At 37.6% G+C, this 19,492-nt stretch overlaps 1 protein-coding gene across 1 annotated transcript; it reads right to left on the bottom strand.

Annotated features, from left to right (window-relative positions):
• Positions 1–1,183: 1,183 nt before the first annotated feature.
• Positions 1,184–18,370, bottom strand: LOC107575507 (NACHT, LRR and PYD domains-containing protein 3-like). The gene is made up of 9 exons (XM_016261870.1): positions 18,276–18,370; positions 17,004–17,116; positions 16,664–16,786; positions 13,024–13,146; positions 10,501–12,321; positions 10,213–10,386; positions 7,077–7,250; positions 2,078–2,124; positions 1,184–2,003 (listed from the first exon to the last, which is right to left on the bottom strand). Exons 2-9 carry the CDS (start codon positions 17,114–17,116, stop codon positions 1,468–1,470), a joined length of 3,111 nt encoding a protein of 1,036 aa, XP_016117356.1. The 5' UTR covers positions 18,276–18,370; the 3' UTR covers positions 1,184–1,467.
• Positions 18,371–19,492: the final 1,122 nt, after the last annotated feature.

The raw sequence follows: 19,492 nt of genomic DNA, 5'->3' as shown, positions 1-19,492 counted from the left end.
CCACATATACAGAAAAACATGTACATATTAGGAATAGACTTCCTGGCGAAGGATACTGAGAGGAGGGAGAGTGAGAGGGAGAGGGAGAGGGAAAGAAAGGAGGGGTGATAAGAGAGAGGGGGGAAAAAGGAGGGGTGAGGCATTCTCAAGACAGAGAGTGTTTTCTAACAGTTATTAATATTCTGCATTGTTGTTTGTCCTGCTCGCGCTGCGCGCTAAAGAGATAATCACCATAGTACTACAAGTGCTTTACTGCAGCGCAACTCAACCAAATGCATCTTACACTAGATAAATAATATATACACGATATATATATATATAAACCGGCTGAAATGTTTTGAAATCACTTGTACCCTACCTGATCTAAAAAATCCAGTCTTTCACTTTGCCTGTGTCAGTTTGAGTCTTGTTAAAGTCTAAAATCCCTGCTGCCAAGATGCTCCTCTGTCGGTCACGGACTATAGAAAGTGAAATTTAAATCTATAGGGGTGGTTGGATTTATTCACGCAAGATAAAAATATTTATTTGAAGCTTCTTTCTTTTCAGATTCTTATTTACAGCATTATTTAATAGGCTTGTATATTAACATATTGGGAGAAAACCAGTTCTATGTGAAATCAGATATTTGAGCACCCCCATAAAGCCACAATGGTATGATCATAACACCCCGCAAATATTCGACTGTGAGATTGGTAGTCGAATCAGGCTCCTCCTATCGAAGCACCGAATCGTCGACTATTCGGGGTTCAGTAATCAGTAATCAAATTACAATTTTAAATAAGTAATTAGTAATTTGTAGTGGATTACTTTTTTTTGAGTAACTTACCCAACACTGCATATAAAATACATTTACTTAAGACATATTTGAGCTTGGTATATCGCATTTTATAATTTTAAATTCATAAATGTTTTGAATAAAAAAAATAAAAAAAACTTGTAAATCAGTTGTGCAGCTCCATTGTGACGGCGAGTGCATATGATTTAGGTGAGTGAGTGAGTGAGGTGAAGTGTGGCCAAGTATGGTGGAATTTGTGCTCTGCATTTAACCCATCCAAGTGCACGGTGCCCGGGGAGCAGTTGGGGGTTCGGTGCCTTGCTCAAGGGTCTCACCTCAGTCGTGGTATTATGGGTTGAAGAGAGCACTGTATATTCACTCCCCCCACCTACAAACCCGACCGGACCTGATATTCGAACCCGCAACCTTGGGTTACAAGTCCGACTCTCTATCCATTAGGCCACGACTGCCATATCGTCATATGACAAGCTTGATGTGTCGCCATGTAAAACGGGAATGCTGAAGTTCAAATATATTGTGTGAGTGTGTGTGTGTGTGTGTGTCAGAGAGGCTATAGAAGGACAGAATGCTGGCCGACACATCCACATACACTCCTACTCTATTAAAGGATGAAGGGACAGACGTCATACGACTATTGAGAAATTTTCTTTGTTGTTCTCAGGTCTAAGCTGTTAAATTTGACACAGATATGCTGAACAGTTATTATAAAAAACCCCAAATCCTGCATACAGGGGTTCAGTGAATGTGTTGTTGAATGTGTGTAAGTGTGTGAGTGTGTGTGTGTCAGAGACGCTGTAGAAGGACAGAGTGCCAGCTGACCAGTCCAGATACACTCCTACTCTATTAGAGGGCTGTGACGGGACTGGTATGCTAGTGTTCACATTATTGTGCCAGGAAGTGAACGCATTATCAGTGCAGAAGAGACTCCAGGATTTGTCATTGTATCCAAACCAACAGTCAATCTCTCCTTTCCTGCTGATACCTTTATATGACACTCCTATATCAGCCTTAAATCCACTCCATTCAACCTCCCAGTAACAGCGTCCAGTCAGACTCTGTCGACACAGAACCTGCTTATAGTAATCAAATCTGTCTGGATGATCAGGATACGACTGCTTCTCTTCGACATGTGTCACCTTTTTGTTCCCCTCAGACAGCATGAGCTGAGTGTGTGCCGTGTTTGGATCCAGTGTGAGATCACAGGCATCTGAACACAAGAAGAAAGATGAGAATTACATGAGGGATACTTTTAGAGATGTGTGTAAGAGAGAAAAGACTTACATTTTCTCAGTCCTGGTGTGATTCTTAAAGGATGTCTATGGTCCAAACTAGAAAGAGACAAATATAAACCACGAAAGATAAATACTCGATTTAGAAAAAATAAAATAAAATCCTGCAAGAAAAAGTACAAATATCGGTAAGCAACTTGAATGAATAAATAATGATTTTATGACGAACTTAAACTATGATGTTTACTTGTCCAGTCAGAATGGCTTTGGAAGGCCAAATACACTGACCGAAATTGTGACGTTTAATTTGTGCCTCTTCAACGATGTGTTTTGATTTTCTCAGCATCTATTTTGCGCACACAACATGGATAAACTACAACATGCAAACATGTCAGCTGTGTTAACAATATCAATATTAATGAACTATTATCGATTCTTAAATCTTAAAGGGGTTCTATTATGCTTTTTCACTTTTTTAATTTTAGTCAGTGTGTAGTGTGTATGTTTGGACATAAAAAAGATCTAGAAAGTTACAAATCTCAAAGTCCACTCCAAAGGGAGATATTTCGTTTTTTTTAAATCCCTTTTCAAGAACTACAACAAACGGCTCGTTTGGACTACAGCGTTTGTTTTCCGGGCTTTGTGATATCACAAAGCGGCTCATTAGAATATCATTACAAATAATTCCCCCCTACAGAAATTCGAATGGTTGGGGGGTGGGGAGGGGCAAGGTTGTGGTTAGAATGCTTGGTTGAGTGAGTGCATTAGACGAGACGATGAAGAAGAAGTGCTGCTGCAGAGTTAGTGCATCAGAGAAAACGTGGCGTGGCGTGGCGTGGCGTGGCGTGACGCGACGCTGCGCTTCTCGTCCGGTGCGATTTTACTGAGGACAGCTTCCACAACATGAGGGAGTACAGTGCCGGATTCGCCAAAAGCTTTTGTTGAAAGACGGAGCAAGGGGCGTGGCAGTACTGAAACTAAGCTGTTCGCCAATCACAACGCACTGGGACAGCTAACCAATCACAACACATTTTGTTTTTTGGAAGGTGGACCTTCATCAAAGCCGGAACTAATCGAGCCGTTTGTGCCAGCCTGGGGAGAAAGTTATTTTAATAATGTAAATTATGTGAAAAAGAATGCGTTTTTCGAACCACCAAGCATGAGAGCGTGTTCTAGTACACCCCCAAAACAAAATCAAGACTTTGTAAAAGAGCATAATAGGACCCCTTTAAAATCAATCTATTAGTCTATGCTGTTTTCATTTGATGTCTAAACAAAACTAATCGCAACAAGCTTTGTGCTGCTAATTCCAAGAGGGTCTGGCTGCAGCCTTGCACTTGCACTCACAAACTTGCATTCTCAGACTTGCACTCTCAGACTTGCACTCTCCGACTTGCACTCTCAGACTTGCATTCTCAGGCTTGCACTCTCAGACATTTGCGCTTCCGCTAGCGACGTCATTTGCAGTCTTTTATTTTTTATTTTGTTCTATTTTTTTATTACTTTTTGTGTGAATCTCTCAACATTTTACAACGGTAGCCAGGTGGTGAAGACAAGAAGAAATAAACTAAATTACAATGTCACTTGCAATCTTGCACTCTCCGCTACCTGCGACGTCACTTGCAATCGACACAAATCGTGCGTTTTGCCAATGGAGACAAAATGCTGTGGTGGTGATTAAACGATTAAAACTAATTTAGTACCGTAACGTACAGGGTCCTGCAAGAAAAAGACAAGACCCGCATATCCGTGGCCACAGAACAGCAGAATATGAACGCAATGCACAAAGTCTCTCAAGCATTTTCATCCTGTAGAAAAACAAACACTTAACATGGCTTAATGTAATTAAGATGCTATTAAAATGTCAAATTAAATATACAGTTTATTAATATAATGAATATGTATATAATATTTCCTCCCATACCGCAAAACGTGGCATATATGTGGCATAATGGACTAAAAGGGCCAAACTCAGTATGCTCCTCTACATTATTAATATACATAACTAATATGTACAGGCAAGCAGGTGAGCCCAGTTTTGCGTTAAGCGTTTTTCCATATAGAATAAACTGTCTACAGCTCTTTTATTTAATTGTCTTTGTCCATTAAGCTACATTATGTGTTTTATTTATAATGATTTTTTATAAGAGGAAAATGTCTAACGTGCAATTTAACACACTGCGTTCTGGGCTCTTCTGCTTGCCTGTACGGAGTTTGTCACGGTTCATGGGTCCGGACGGTCTTTCTGTGTTTGGTCATGTGGTTGTATGTGCGTACGTCATTCATTAGTGTTTGCAGCTGGCGCTCAATCAGAGCGCGCCAGCTGCAACTCGTTAACGACTCCTATATAGGGCACTCTGTTCAATGTGTGTTTGTCGGTTCGTTATCCTCATGTTCCTGTCTCCTTGTCAGTCTCTGTTCCAGTTCTCGCTCAGTCAGGGTACAGATCTTCAGCCTTCTCCTTGGTTTGGTCAAACGCAGTGGAGGAAGGGATTCTCTGTGGAGCTCTGATTCGGACCTGGACCCGAGGATTATCTCTGTTGTCTCCGTTGTTTGTGATTACAAATAAACCTTACCTTTTGCACTCGCACTTGGATCCTGACTCTTCTCTGCCGTGACAGAGTTATTCTTTTAAAATCACTTAATGCATTTCATAATGCACATTCATATCTATTTGTCTGTATATACTTTGAGTCAACAACTAGACATATAGGCTACTGGATTGTCTTTATCATCTTAGTCCGTTATTATGCCACATGCTTTGCATGTATGGGAGGACAAGTGAAAGTTTGCGCATTGTGATCATAGCCATCTGTTTGCCTTGTAGTACATTAAATAATAACTATATATCGAATTTGATCTTTTAATTGAATTTAATGTATCTTAATACATTAAGCCATATTAAGTGTATGTTTTTCTACAGGAGGAAAACGCTTAACGAGAGACTTTGCGCATTGTGTTCATATTCTGCTGTTCTGTGGCAACGGATTTGCGGGTCTTGTCTTTTTCTTGCAGGACCCTGTACGTTACGGTACTAAATTAGTTTTAATCGTTTAATCACCACCACAGTGTCTTGTCTCCATTGGCAACCGGCACGATTTGTGTCGATTGCAAGTGACGTCGCAGGTAGCGGAGAGTGCAAGTGAAGATTGCAAGTGACATTGTAATTTAGTTTATTTTTTCTTGTCTTCACCACCTGGCAACTGTTGCAAAATGTTGAGAGATTCAAACAAAAAGTAATCAATAAATAGAACAAAATAAAAAAAGAAAAGACTGCAAGTGACGTCGGTAGCGGAAGTGCAAGTGTCTGAGAGTGCAAATCTGAGAATGCAAGTCTGAGAGTGCAAGTGCGAGGCTGCACCCAGACCCTTCTCGCTAATTCTGATAAGAAACAAAGTCTGAGCATTCAAAGTCTTTAAATTTTAGCATGAAATTCAAACATTAAATGCTGTTTGACACTCTTTATGTGGCGGGACAGATGAGTTCAAACAGCAGCACGGAGTGCAAGTGAACCAATTATCTCTCCTGCTTAACTACTAGTTATAACACAAACTAAACATGTATGAATGTCAGAAAGTATGTTGAAATATATAGAATAACTTACTGAAATGTATCATGTCTCATGTAATAGCTCAGTCAGTGTTTCAACAGCAGAAAGATAAAACAGCATGAGAACAATATGCCATGTAATATGTTTCTGTTGCGCTTTTGAATGCAATGGCCAATCAAGAGGAGTTTAGATTAGTCACTGCTGAAAATACCAGAGTTTTGTTGAGTGTACGTACTCACTGACTGAATTCTGCATGCCTGCAAATTGTCTCATCATAAACAACAAAGTGCAGACACAATGTAAGATGCATTGCACCCTGTATACAAACAGTTTTTGCAAACTTCATAGACCGACATATTTGTCTGTGCAGCCTGAATATGACACGCCGTTACTGCAAACACAAAAAGTTTTTATATGTATTGTATAAATCAACATTAATAACCATTCAAATGTCAATTTTGTTACATGTTATTGGTACCAGTTTAAAGTATTCTGATTGATTGAAATAATTAGTTAAATTTAAATATTTGACAAAAAATACAACACAGGTGCAAATAATCAGGCAATTATAAAAAATTGCCCTTATGAAAGTAAACAAATGCTCAGGGGCAAATATTGCCGCAAATGGAAAAGTAAATGTCTGACCCTGCATTGCTGCCATTTACTGTATGTTAGAGTAAACTTATTTGTAAACTTAATGTTCAAATTACTTATTTGAAGTATTTAGTACTTATGATTTACGATAAGAATGTCTAACTGTAAAATGAGTCCACAAAAGAACTGCTGCAACTTCTCTAAAAATGCTGGAACAACTAGCCTTAAACTACCTTAAAAAGACAAAGTCATCACAACATGACTGGTTTAATTGTTTAGGTTAAGCCTTGAATAATAAAAGAAAAGAAAAAAAAACGTCCATGTCTCTTTTGTGCACTGTCATGGTTAAAGGGCATAGAAAATATATTGCATATGATGCCTGTCTTATAGCTGTTCAATTTATTTAACTCAACTGTGTAAGAAACTGTAGTCTGCCCCGACCCAGATTTCACTCCACAATATATGTTTGATCATGCTCATTTCCCAAAATGGCTTAATTATTATAGATGATAAGAAAGTCAACAGTTATGTTGTTTCTAGACCGTTTGGGATGATCACATCCTGAGTAAATGGTGACCAATTGTAGAATGGGAGTGGGTGTGGGACACCGAGAACCATCTCAGACAAAGGGGTGTCAGAACTTCATTAACATACAGACCACAGCTATAACAACAGGAGCAACTTCATTTACATGAAGTGTAGTAAACTGTAACTGTATAAAAGGTTTGAGCTTAGGATGTTCTTGGTTCATTCCGACACCATTGAACCCAAGGTACTGCCATGTACTTTGTCACTGCTATGCTGCAATAAACATCTTCATCAAGATCTTCAACGTCCTCATTACTTTTCTTTCAACTGAGATTAACAGTATTGATCTTGAATAAAAACTACTTATTGCCCCACATACTTGAGTTTCTCCAGTGCACAGTTTAGATCCTTCAGTTTGTCATTGAGCAGCTGGACTCCTGATTCTCCTGGATGATTGTAGCTCAGATCCAGCTCTCTCAGGTGTGAGGGGTTTGAACTCAGAGCTGAAGACACAAAACCACAGCCTTCCTCTGTCACCATACAGCCTGACAACCTACAGATACACAGCAACAATAATCAGAGTGTGGTTTTAAAGTTAGTATGAAACCCTAACCTGTAAATATTCATGACTCAACATATGAATGACTTTAGGGCTGGGCGGTAGTGTTGTCAAAAGACCCGGTATTTCGGTACCAAGTCGGTACTAAAAAAATGAAAACGTTACGGTACCAGGTTTTCTTAAGTACCGGTGGTACCGAGTACCCGGTCAACCCGGTTCTTGATGCGCTAAACGAAAGCTATCCTCTTCTAGTGTTGCCAAGTCCGCGGTTTTCCCGCGGAATTGGGCTGCTTTAACACTGTTGCCGCGGGTTGTTTTTCATGTCCGCGGGTTGAAAAACGACCCCACTAACGTGATATTTAGCCCCTGGAATGCGAATTTTACCAGGGGAACCCCGCCAAAACATGCATATTTTATTTTTAACGGGGACCGCCTCGAAACGCGATTGGGCGGGTTTTGTTGTGAAAACCTGGCAACCTCTTCATAAAAGCAGTGGAGACCTCAAGAGGAGGAAACGCATCAAACTAACAAAACACCCCGATCAAGTTCAAGCAGGTAAGTTTCAATTACATTTGTAATATTTAGAGCTTCTGTAATGAATGTTATTCCATATTTTAATTAGAATTTCGGATTAAAATAAACATCGCCGTTAGCCGTTAATCGTTAGCATAAGCGCGGCTAACGCTAATATAATGAGCATGAGAATGAATTTTGTTCATTTTGTTCAAAATGATTTCTTTGTTAACTATTTAATGAAAAGTTTTTTTTTTTAGTTGGTTGGTAAGTAAGTTAGTGTAATTCTTGGCTGAATATCTCTAGCAGGATGTAAATATGAACACAGTTTGGATTAAATAAAAGTACACTGTTATCTCCTGTAGGCCTATAGACTTTACTGTACAATGACTTAATGTTTTCTAACGCGAGTTAGATCTAGTAACATCTTACAGTGAGTGAGCAATATATATTTTAAAACATTCATTCCTAACAAATAAAATCTTATTGTAAAGTGTTTTTAATACTATTTCCATCTATTTGATATACACTTAATACATGTAATCTTATCTAAATTTATTATAAAAGCTAAGGTTTGTTATTTCCTGAAAAGTGATATTTTAGCTGGTGTCAATGATCTAATGTTGCGTTTGGTCAGACTCAGCCCATTGCTTTACTGAAGTATATTATATTTTACTTTTACAGCTGCAGACTGAGGAAGATCCTGAAACACAGCAGCAAACCCTAAAATAGACAACAGTTTACAGTTGTTTTTCAGTGGCAGCAGAACTATGACTAAACGTTTGGGTGAAACTTGTTTACTTTTTTCTTACTTGTATTACTTGTGGAAAAACTTGAAACACTTTTAAATAAGTATAAAGAATGGCATTGGTTTTGTACATTAAATTTTTGTTTAACGTTATTAATAAAAACGTTGTTCAATTAGCATGTTTTTGTGTTTTGCTTTGGTACCGAAATTGGTACAGAGAACCGTGGATTTTCACTGGTATTGGTACCGAATACTGAAATTTTGGTACCGTGACAACACTACTGGGCGGTATGATGATATATTCCGTTACCGCGAAATAAAAAAGTCAACCCTAACAGATTGTTTATTCCATGTATACCACAAAATGTAGGTAAATAAGTAGGTGTGGTTAACTCACGTGCAGCGCGTGAGACTGAGACGCTGCCATTTGTCATGCAAACGTGGACAAAGACGAACAAATCGATCAGGAGGATCCATAGAGGATTCAATTTTTCACCAGTGTGTGTTCTTGTTAATAATGTGATATTGTTGGAACAAAGGTGCAGTACGGAGGAAGCGTTATGAATTAAGTTTACTTGACTACAACAGTTCAAATATCAATGTCGTAATGAATAGAAATAGCCTTAATGTCCTGTTATTGGCATCTTTCCACCTGTTATGTGTACTGTTTATTTTTTACACACGAGAATTGCAATCAACGTTGACGTGCAAGCGGTTGCCGTGGTAATGAACAACTTGCTTGTTAAAGCGAATCTATTCTGTGTCTGAGGCAAAACCACTAAATATTGAGAATGCAGCAGCCTGTATTATGTTTTTTTTTAACTCCAAATGATCGGACACCATTCGGATCCAGCTAATAAAAACCTACTCTGATTCGATACGTCTCAACTTGACGCTGAAATTATAGCGATCACGTTATAATGATGCTGAAGACGCGCGCACGCACACGCAAGAGGCGAATATGAATATGAGCGGCGTGTCAGTCTTCACCGGGCTGCAGGATTCAAAAAATGACGCAGTTATAAGGTGTTAATAATTTAAACTTTTTAGTCAGCACTAACAGTAGCTTATGTTCACTTTTCATACTGCAATTCTACTCCTAGTCACTATTGAACTCTTCCATCTCTTGATTAAAGCTCCAGGTGAAGGGTTGCCAAGTATCACATAAAGAGCAAAACAACCCCTTAAAACACAGTCTAATAAGCAGATACCAGGGAACAAATTTAAACAATATAACTAGTATTCTATTCTACAAAATTAAAAGGAATTAAATGTAATTTATTATGAATAGAATATTTAAATAAAAATATTTAGATATTCTAAACTGATTTAAGTAAAACAATAACATGAGATGTAAAAATTATTCAGAAACACCTTATTTAAAATTGAATTGCACCTAAAAGTTGCATTTAATATCAATCAGCTGGGGGCAGTGGATGTTGAGTGGGTTTTTACTAAATAAATACCAAATTTACCAAATAAAAGAAAATCCAAACAAAGTGAGGTACTTTTCATTTCTAAAGTATTTGATTTTATTTATCATATAAAGCCATTTTTTCTATGTTCAGAGTTACTACATATATAAATAACTATATTGTGAAATATATCTTTACCGTGAAATAAAATGAATCATATCGTGAAACTGAATTTTGGTCATACCGCCCACCCCTAAATTACTTAATGTGAAACACAGACCTCAGTATCTCCAGCTCACAGTTTGGACTCTTCAGTCCATCCGAAAGTAGCTTCACTCCTGAATCCTGCAGGTCACTGTTACTCAGATCCAGCTCTCTCAGGACAGAGTGTGATAATTGTAGAGCTGATGACAGTGTTTCACAATGCTTATCTGAGAGATAATAGCCAGCAAGACTGAAAGGAAGCAGAACAAGAATATATACAAAATATACTCAATATGTATAAATACAACAAAGATTGCGATTCTATTTAGAAAAACTTTTAACTGCAACTTAATAAAACACTCACAGGGCCTTTCTGCAGTTGCTCACAGCTGGTATCAGTCTTCTTCTACCCTCATCTGATGTGTTGTATTTTTTTAGGTCCAGCTCATCCAGCGGCTCTTCTGATATCTGAAGCATGTAGGAGATTGTTGAGCAGTGAGCAGGAGAGAGTTTCTTCTCTGAGTGTTTGTCTGATTTCACAAACTCCTGAATCTCTCTGGACAGAGTCTGATCTTTCACTTCCAGCAGACAGAGGAACAGATTGATGGATCTTTCAGTGGAGAGTCCATGTCCATCTTTGATCTTCTCTTTAATGTACTGTGTGGTTCTCCTGATGCTCTCTGAGCTGTTCTCCTTGTGTGTCAGTAGATCCTGTAAGAGTCGCTGATTGGACTCCAGTGGGACGCCCAGCAGGAACCGCAGGAACAGATCCAGGTGGCCATTCTCACTCTCAAGAGCTTTATCTACTACTCTTTCATTGAGTTTGTGCAGTGAATCAAAACATGCTTCTGTTGTGTTGCTTATGTGGAAGCAAAACACATGGAAAGCAGCAAGAAATTCCTGAACGCTCAGATGAATGAAGCTGTAGACTTTTCTCTGATGAATGACAGATTCCTCCTTAAAGATCTGAGTGCAAATCCCCGAAAACACTGAGTCTGTGACGTCTAAGCCAGTCTCAATCAGGTCCTCCTCATAAAACATCACATTGCCCTTCATCAGCTGTTTGAAAGCCACTTCAGCAAGTTTCACAATCACTTCTCTGTTGGACTGCAGGAGTTTCTCTGGATCTCTCTCTTCATACTTCTGGTTCCTCATATTGATCTGAATCAGCAGGAAGTGGATGTACATTTCAGTCAGAGTTTGAGGGATTTCTGCACTCAGATCTTCTTCCAGGAGCTTCTGAAGCACAGTGGATGAGATCCAGCAGAAGACGGGGATGTGGCACATGATGTGGAGGCTTCTTGATCTTCTGATGTGTGAGATTATTCTGCTGGCTTGATGCTGGTCACTGATTTTCTTCCTGAAATATTCCTCCTTCTGAGGCTCACTGAATCCCTGAATTTCTGTCAGACGGTTGATGTATTCTGAAGGGATCTGATTGGCTGCTGCTGGTCTGGAGGTGATCCAGATGAGAGCAGAGGGAAACAGATCCCCTCTGATGAGGTTTGACATCAACAGAGCCACTGATGAAGACTCATTTATATCAGAAACTTTCTCATCGTCTGAAAACTTCAGTGTAAATCTGCTTTCATCCAGACCATCAAATATGAACACAATTTTACATTCTTCATAAATCTTTGAGTCCAGATCTTGAAGTTCAGGATGAAAGTTCAGCAGAAGTCTGTGAAGATTGTACTGGTGATCTTTAATCAAGTTCAGCTCTCGAAATGGAAGCACAAACATGAAATCCACATCCTGATTGGCTTTTCCCTCGGCCCAGTCCAGAATGAACTTCTGCACAGAGACGGTTTTTCCAATTCCAGCGATGCCTTTAGTAAGAACAGTCTTTATTTTGTCTTTCTCCTCAAATCCTGGTTTAGGTGGAAGGTTAAAGATATCATTGCAATCAATTGGAGTGTCTTGTGAGTGTCTGTGTTCTGTTTTCTCCATCTGTAGCACCTCATGTTCTTCATTCACTCCTTCACTCTCTCCCTCTATGATGTAGAGCTGTGTGTAGATCCTGTTCAGGAGGGTTCGAGTCTCTTTTAGTTTGAGTCCCTCAAATAATCTCTCATACTTGTTCTTCATGCTGTTTTTGTGCTGGTTTTTGACTCTCTGTAGGACATCCTCCACTGGTTTCTGCAGGTCTCCAGTCTCATGGGATGAAGTGCAGTTTAGAGAGAATCTGTGAGAAAAAATAATCATAATGATTACAATATCTACTGGTGACCACCAGATTCCAAAAAAATGTCCAATTCCAAAAAAAGTGGGATGCTATGAAAAATGAGCTTGCAAAAACAGCATGCAGTGATTTGCAAATATCATAAACCCATTTTCAGAAAACATATCAAATGTTTAAACTGAGAAAAAGGAAATGTACCATTTTAAGGAAAAAATAAGGTCATTTTGAATTTGATGACTGCAACTCGTCTCAAAAGGTTGGGACAGGGCTATGATTACTATTGTGTAGCATTTTCTCTTCTTTTAACAACAGTCTGTGTATGTATGGGAATTGAGGAGAACAGTTGCTGGAGTTTTAAAAGAGGACTGTGTTGAGGCCATCAAATTCTCTTCAATTAAATTAAAAATTACCTTATTTTTTCCATAAATTGGTACTTTTCCTCAGTTTAAACGTTTTCTGTGTTCTGTTGTGAATAAAATATGGGTTTATGACATTTGCAAATGCATTCTGTTTTTATTGAAATTTTTCAGTGTCCCAACTTTTTTGGAATTGTGGTTGTATATTGGTTACTAGATATGAGTTTGAAGCCCCGTGCAGTGCATGTTGCATATATTGGATTATATTTGATGTTATTTCATTGCTTCTTACATCATTATTCACTTGAGATGCACTACAGTAAATTAGCAAGTAAATATTTATACTAACGGAGGGGCAGAGGTCACAGGTCCATCACTGAACCCAGGGGGTGGCATCATGGATATGTCACTCTTCATAGACACAAAGCTGGGTTCTGGAGACTCTGATTCCTGTTCCTTCCTCCTCATGATGCTGACAAAAGATCAATAAAACAGCATTTTAAAATAAAACAGACCAATTTCAAGTTTTTCAGTCTTTTGTTTAAAGCACTGGCTAATGTCTTTATATAGCTTGTATTCTACTTTGATTTAAATGTATTCATGTAGAAGGAGCTTTTATCCAAATCAATTTACAAATATAGGATACAACAAATAGATTCAGTGACATGAAAACTGCTGAAATACAAAGCTCCAAGATTGTTCAGAAATGGAAGTCTTTATCATCACTTTTGATCAATTTAAAGCATCCTTGCTAAATAAAAGTATTAATTTCTATAATTTCTTTCCCCCAAAAAATAATAATTCTACTGACTCCAAGCTTTTGAATTGTATGGTGTATAATATTACAAAAGCTTTTTATTTCAGATAAATGCTGATCTTTTGGTCTTTCTATTCTTCAAAGAATCCCGAAAAAAATGTACTCAACTGTTTTAAATTTTGATAATAATAATAATAATAAATGTTTCTTGAACACTAAATCAGCATATTAAAATGATTTCTGAAGGATCATGTGACACTGAAGACTTGAGTAATGATGCTGAACATCTAGCTTTGATCACAGGAATAAATTACATTTTAATATATATTTAAATAGAAAGCAGTTGTTTTAAATAGTAAAGAAAATTCACAATATTACTGCTTTTGCTGTATTTTGGATCAAATAAATGCAGGTTTGGTGAGAAAAGACTTCTTTAAAAAAATATTACTGTTCAAAAACTTTTGTATGAATGTATCACACTCATATCACATCTAGTTGTTTTGGATGAGAATAAAACGTCAGGTCAGACAATATCGTGTGTTTTTTTATTTAAATCTAGGTTTATTCGCATTGGCCCATGGAAACCTCTATGAACACACTTGACTTGACTAAAAAAGCGCGGGGGACGAATTTACATTTTATTAAAAAGTGTTTACGTATTCTACACTCATGGTGCACACACATCAGGATAGGTTAGATGTCTGCCTCCGTTGCGAGTCCCTATCAAGCACTTTACCGATTCAACTACTCTCCTCTCCTCTCCTCTCCATGTTCTTGATAAACCTGCTGTGAAAACGTGGGAAAAGCCGACGAGGAAGAAGTTGGAGTGAAGCGATCTTTATATAGGCGGAGCAAAATACTTCATCGCTCCATCTATAGCGCATTGTGACTGGATGGTTTACGCTGTCTATACAGCAGAGGTGTAAAGAGTACCTAAAAACCATACTTGAGTAAAAGTACAGATACCTTACAGTGAAAATTACTCCACTACACGTTACAAGTCACCAATTCCAAAACAACTTGAGTAAAAGTCTTAAGAGTATCTGATTTTAACAGTACTTAAGTATTTTACTTATACTAAATATAGGCTCAAAGATGCACTAGTCAAAGAGACACGCCAGTCAAAAACTGTAACGTTGTGGAGAAGCTGCAGAAAACAGGCAGAGGCAAGGATCTATGTGCCGGTATTTCATGGAAAAACTGGAACAAACAATAAGCCAAAAACCAAAGGACAGAATGACTGGCAAACAGAACAACCATTACATTCAACAACTCACAAGGAACTAAAGAAAAACTAGGGCTATATATACACACAGGGGGCTAACAAGCTTAACAAGATAAGACACACCTGGGGAGACTAATCAAGGGGAACCAATGAACAAACGGACTACAAACTGACTACAAACACCACGGGAGACAAAACAAACAAACAAAAAACAATATCTTTCAAAAATGTCTCTTCAGTATAATGGATAAATAAAATAATGTTAAGTAAAATTAAAAAGCTGAAGCCTTCTTGCACTGGCTGTGTTGGTTTCGGCCTCATTGCTGTAGTGATGTCCTCATCTCATATATAAAACACCTCTGATTCACAAATACTTGCTAAGGAACTCGCATTCACATAAAGTAGCCTTGTTGACAAGTTTGGGTGAGTAAGGGCAAAATGCAGAAGATGCAGTACTTTCAATGACCTGTAATAGGCAATATCACGTCTTTTGTAGCAGAAATAAACTGCTGCAGAAAAAGCTAGGTCCATGCAAAATGTAATGTGTAACTGCAACAATCATTTCAAATGTAGTGGAGTAAAGAGTACAGATACTCATTCAAAAATGTAGTGAAGTAAAGAGTAAAAGTTGCTAATATCTTTGATACTCAGTAGAACTACAAAGTACCCGAAAAGATACTCAAGTACATAATTACATTTACTCCAATACTTTACACCTCTGCTATACAGGAGACAATCCAATGGGCCACTGGCTGCTCACTGTCCCTGCGTGATGGTCCTTGGCAAAAAAAAAAAAAACTTCTGTCGGCCCCTTAAGTGCGTCGGCCCACTGGGAAAATGCCCGGTATGCCTGATTACCAATCCAGCCCTGGCTGTATGTAAAATGAGTGTTACCTTGGCTTTATTTGAAAAAATATGATTTCCAAATCCCAATGCACACAAACTTCCCAGATTACTGAGTGCCCTGTTGGTTACAGTGTTTCCTTCCTTTTTAATTATATTTTTATTAAATATTCATTTGTGAAAAATACTTTTTCATTTACATTTACAATAAGCACATCTGATTTGACAGCAGGCATGCATATTTTTGCATCATCAGTATGAGATCAGTTTATGAGACTGGCAAATTGGGAAATCACCGATCGAGTTTTAAGAAGCGATTATCAGCCGATAGCGATTGGTAGCCAATCAATCAGAGCACCCCTACATGATTAAGCTTTAACCTGCATTTGTGGATGATGTGGCGAAGTCTGCTCAAAGACAATGATTTCTGGAGGTGTTTCTGAGCCCATGAATGCAAAAATGGCTGCCCACTGCTCCGGGTGTGTTCACGGTGTGTGTGTGTTCACTGCTGTGTGTGCACTAAGGATGGGTTAAATGCAGAGCACTAATTCCTAGTATGGGTCACCATACTTGGCCACATGTCACTTCACTTTTTTTCACTCAAAGATTCGTAGAAAAAATATAAACGTTGGACTCGTTGGCTGGGTTGTTATAGGTCTGCGATGTTTTAGGCCTAATTGAACGGAGGAATTATGGTATTCTTCTGTAGCCTGACGACGAGTAACTTTAACTGTTGTTCATGTGAACTTAAAGACAGCCTGATGCTTTGTATATAGACTATTTGTGGGTGGCTGTTTGTTGTTTCACCTATCAATTCATGTCGTTAAAGTATAATAGGGTAAATCCTGTATAGTGATTTATCCTATATAGTGCTTGCATAAAGCAAGTAGTGCATACACTTGTAGCTGTTACGTATCTATGTAAGTCATTCTTTTGAGGCACGCGCAAGCGCAAGAACCCCCCCTCGTTATGAAAAGAAAAAAAAGTGGGCACCTCCAAAGTCCACGGTATAGTTCGAACACTGGTTACTAGATATGAGTTTGAAGCCCCGTGCAGTGCATGTTGCATATATTGGATTATATTTGATGTTATTTCATTGCTTCTTACATCATTATTCACTTGAGATGCACTACAGTAAATTAGCAAGTAAATATTTATACTAACGGAGGGGCAGAGGTCACAGGTCCATCACTGAACCCAGGGGGTGGCATCATGGATATGTCACTCTTCATAGACACAAAGCTGGGTTCTGGAGACTCTGATTCCTGTTCCTTCCTCCTCATGATGCTGACAAAAGATCAATAAAACAGCATTTTAAAATAAGATTATTTTCTTGTTTCTCAGTCTTTTGTCTCAAGCACTGGCTAATGTCTGTATAAAACTTGAATCCATTTACATTTATTCATTTACAGATAAGAAAATAAATGAAAATATACATCTGGAATGAAGTACATGTTGCTGTGGTGAAAAGGCTCACCAAATGGAAAAATTTCTAGTGTCTTACCTGGGGTCAGAGGTCATTGGTTGATCACAGCTTGGTCCTGGAGAACTGATTTTAAAGGCAGTGTCCTCATCTTCTGTCTCTTCATAGAGACTCATTTTGGAGGCACTGTCCATCTTTCTCAAAAACGTATTGGGAGATTGATTGATTTTTATGTTTAAGCAAAAAAAGTAAAAAAAAAATAAATAAATAAAAATAAAAAAGTGAAAGAAATTAATAATGATTGTGCTCCATGAGGGTGAGCAAATGACAATAATGACAGTAACTAACCCTTTAAGTAGTGCACAGTAGTACAGTCGCATTAAATATACTCAAATACTAGCAAGTAGGCCTATACACTCATTATCTGCTGTTGCTTTAGAGCTCAGTTTAATTAGCTTCCTTGTTATTCGAAATATACTTCATTGCAGTACATAAACTAAAGCTTATTGCAATCTAAAAGTCATGGTCGTTTTTTAACTGAACTGCAATTGCCATTGGTTTATTCATAGTCCAAATCTGTCAGTAGGTTAGTTGTGTATAGGTACAGTGTTTATGTGAAGCATTCCTATAGTTTGTATTTCTTAGTTTATGTATAGGTAAACATTTATAGTATATTTAAAGTCCAAATCTGTCAGTAGGTCAGTTGTGTATAGGTACAGTATTAAGCATTCGTATAGTTTGTATTTTTTTGTTTATGTATAGGTAAACATTTATATATATATATATATATAGTATATTTATAATCAAAATCTGTCATTAGGTTAGTTATACTGTTTTACTTCATTGTTGTATGTCTGTATTTATGTTGCACCGTGGTCCTGTGAGGCACGACATTTCGTTCCACTGTATGTCCCCACATGCAGAATGACAATAAAGCTCAACTTGACTTGACTTGACTTAACTAAACTCTTTAATGTGACTCTTCTAGAAGAAGAGTCTAAAAGACTCTTCACTAATATTTACTGTTTAATTTCAATAATCTAGCGTTGCTGCTGTTTAGATAAGTTTGTTGCATTCATGCACTTATTTCATACTGTTTTTCCACCATTAATGTATAGCAGGAACTGGAAATTAGGTCACAATAAATACATTTTGTGTAGTTTTAAAACATTTTACATATTTAGTACTAGTTGTGTGGAAATTTGGATGCAGCAGAAACGCAGTGTTATTCTGACCTGCTTTTGTACTGTGCTGAACGCTTCACGCAGGCATTAGTTAAGAGCGGGAGTTATTGTTTGTAATGACAATCAGCATTTTCATGACTACATGGTTAAATGAGGAATACGTTCTTACCTTACCACAAAATACGCAGCTGTTTAAAACCTCAAAATGGCGACATTTATTTTACTTTCGCTTCGCGCTCCCTATAGTGGCGCAGAAGATTTTCAGACGGCTGGGCTCTCAAAACTAAACAAGCTCCAGTGGGTGGGTGTGTGTAAGACCATAGTGCAGTTTCCTGAATGAGCGGGTGCAGCTGTAACAATAGGAGTCCTTTTCACCTCATCTCAAAATTATTAAAACAGTCATTGAGCGATTACTGTATTGCCATGATATATTTGAAAAAAGGACGAAAACTGATCTACAACAATGATGGCATCTACAGTAGTGTCCCGAAATCGCGAGATGTTGAGGAAAACGTTGCATTACCGCCATCTGAACAGGAGTGTGGAGCATCAATGCATGTCATGTATACAGTATGTATCATGTATACTAAATAACAATAATAATAATAATAGTCATAAAAAATAAACATCATTATATTTTTATAAGTTCCAGTATCTTTTAGATATTTTAACAAAGCAAATTCTTATTCCTTTGTAGCTTACTTAATATATCTTCATGCTTCCACCTTCTTCCAGTACTTTAGCTTCTAGCATTTGTCATTCATTGTTATATGCTCTACAATGCAACAGATGTTCCACAGTTTCAAAAATCCCACAATGCATGTATAATCCATTCTTCATTCTATTTCCATTTAATGCAGTATGTCCTATTTTAATTCTTATTATATTACTATTATTATTTGGACAAAACTCCTAACTCATCAATACTGACATTATTTATTAACAGATATGTTTAGGCTGCACTGAATATTTCTGTTTGAATCTATTATTTAAGTAAAATGTTGCTGGTGGGTTTGAAAAGGAGCGTAATATCAGAACTGGAGGATCTGGTAAATGTAGTACCAACCATGTCACCTCCTTTAAGTCAAGACCACAGTTCATGGTCACATTTTGACCCAAATCTGTTAGCTGATTTGTTAAAACTTCTGCAACTTGACACCATGTAAGTAGATCTGTGATAAAAATAATTAGGAGTATTTCAGTTCAAATGACTAAAATGTTAACCATCAAAAATCAATTTATTCATAACACATATGCATATGAAAAGATTTTCCTAATTGCCACTCACAGAGCTGAAGCTGTAAGATCTTCAACATGATGCAGTCTTGCTTCACACTGCTCTTTAAATTCAATTCAATTCAAGTTTATTTGTATAGCGCTTTATGA

Source organism: Sinocyclocheilus grahami, unplaced genomic scaffold (genome assembly GCF_001515645.1).
Source record: "Sinocyclocheilus grahami isolate Dianchi unplaced genomic scaffold, SAMN03320097.WGS_v1.1 scaffold2681.1, whole genome shotgun sequence".
Taxonomy (NCBI): Eukaryota; Metazoa; Chordata; class Actinopteri; order Cypriniformes; family Cyprinidae; genus Sinocyclocheilus; species Sinocyclocheilus grahami.
The sequence above is the reverse complement of the archived record's forward strand: the minus strand, read 5'-3'. Positions and strand labels throughout refer to the sequence as shown.

Coding starts and splice junctions, on each gene's coding strand:
- LOC107575507 (XM_016261870.1), bottom strand. CDS start 17,116: ATGGACAGTGCCTCCAAAATGAGTCTCTATGAAGAGACAGAAGATGAG. Junction 12,322..13,023: donor CCTGTGACCTCTGCCCCTCC/GTTAGTATAAAT, acceptor TTTTTCTCACAG/ATTCTCTCTAAACTGCACTT. Junction 2,004..2,077: donor CACACCAGGACTGAGAAAAT/GTAAGTCTTTTC, acceptor TCTTGTGTTCAG/ATGCCTGTGATCTCACACTG.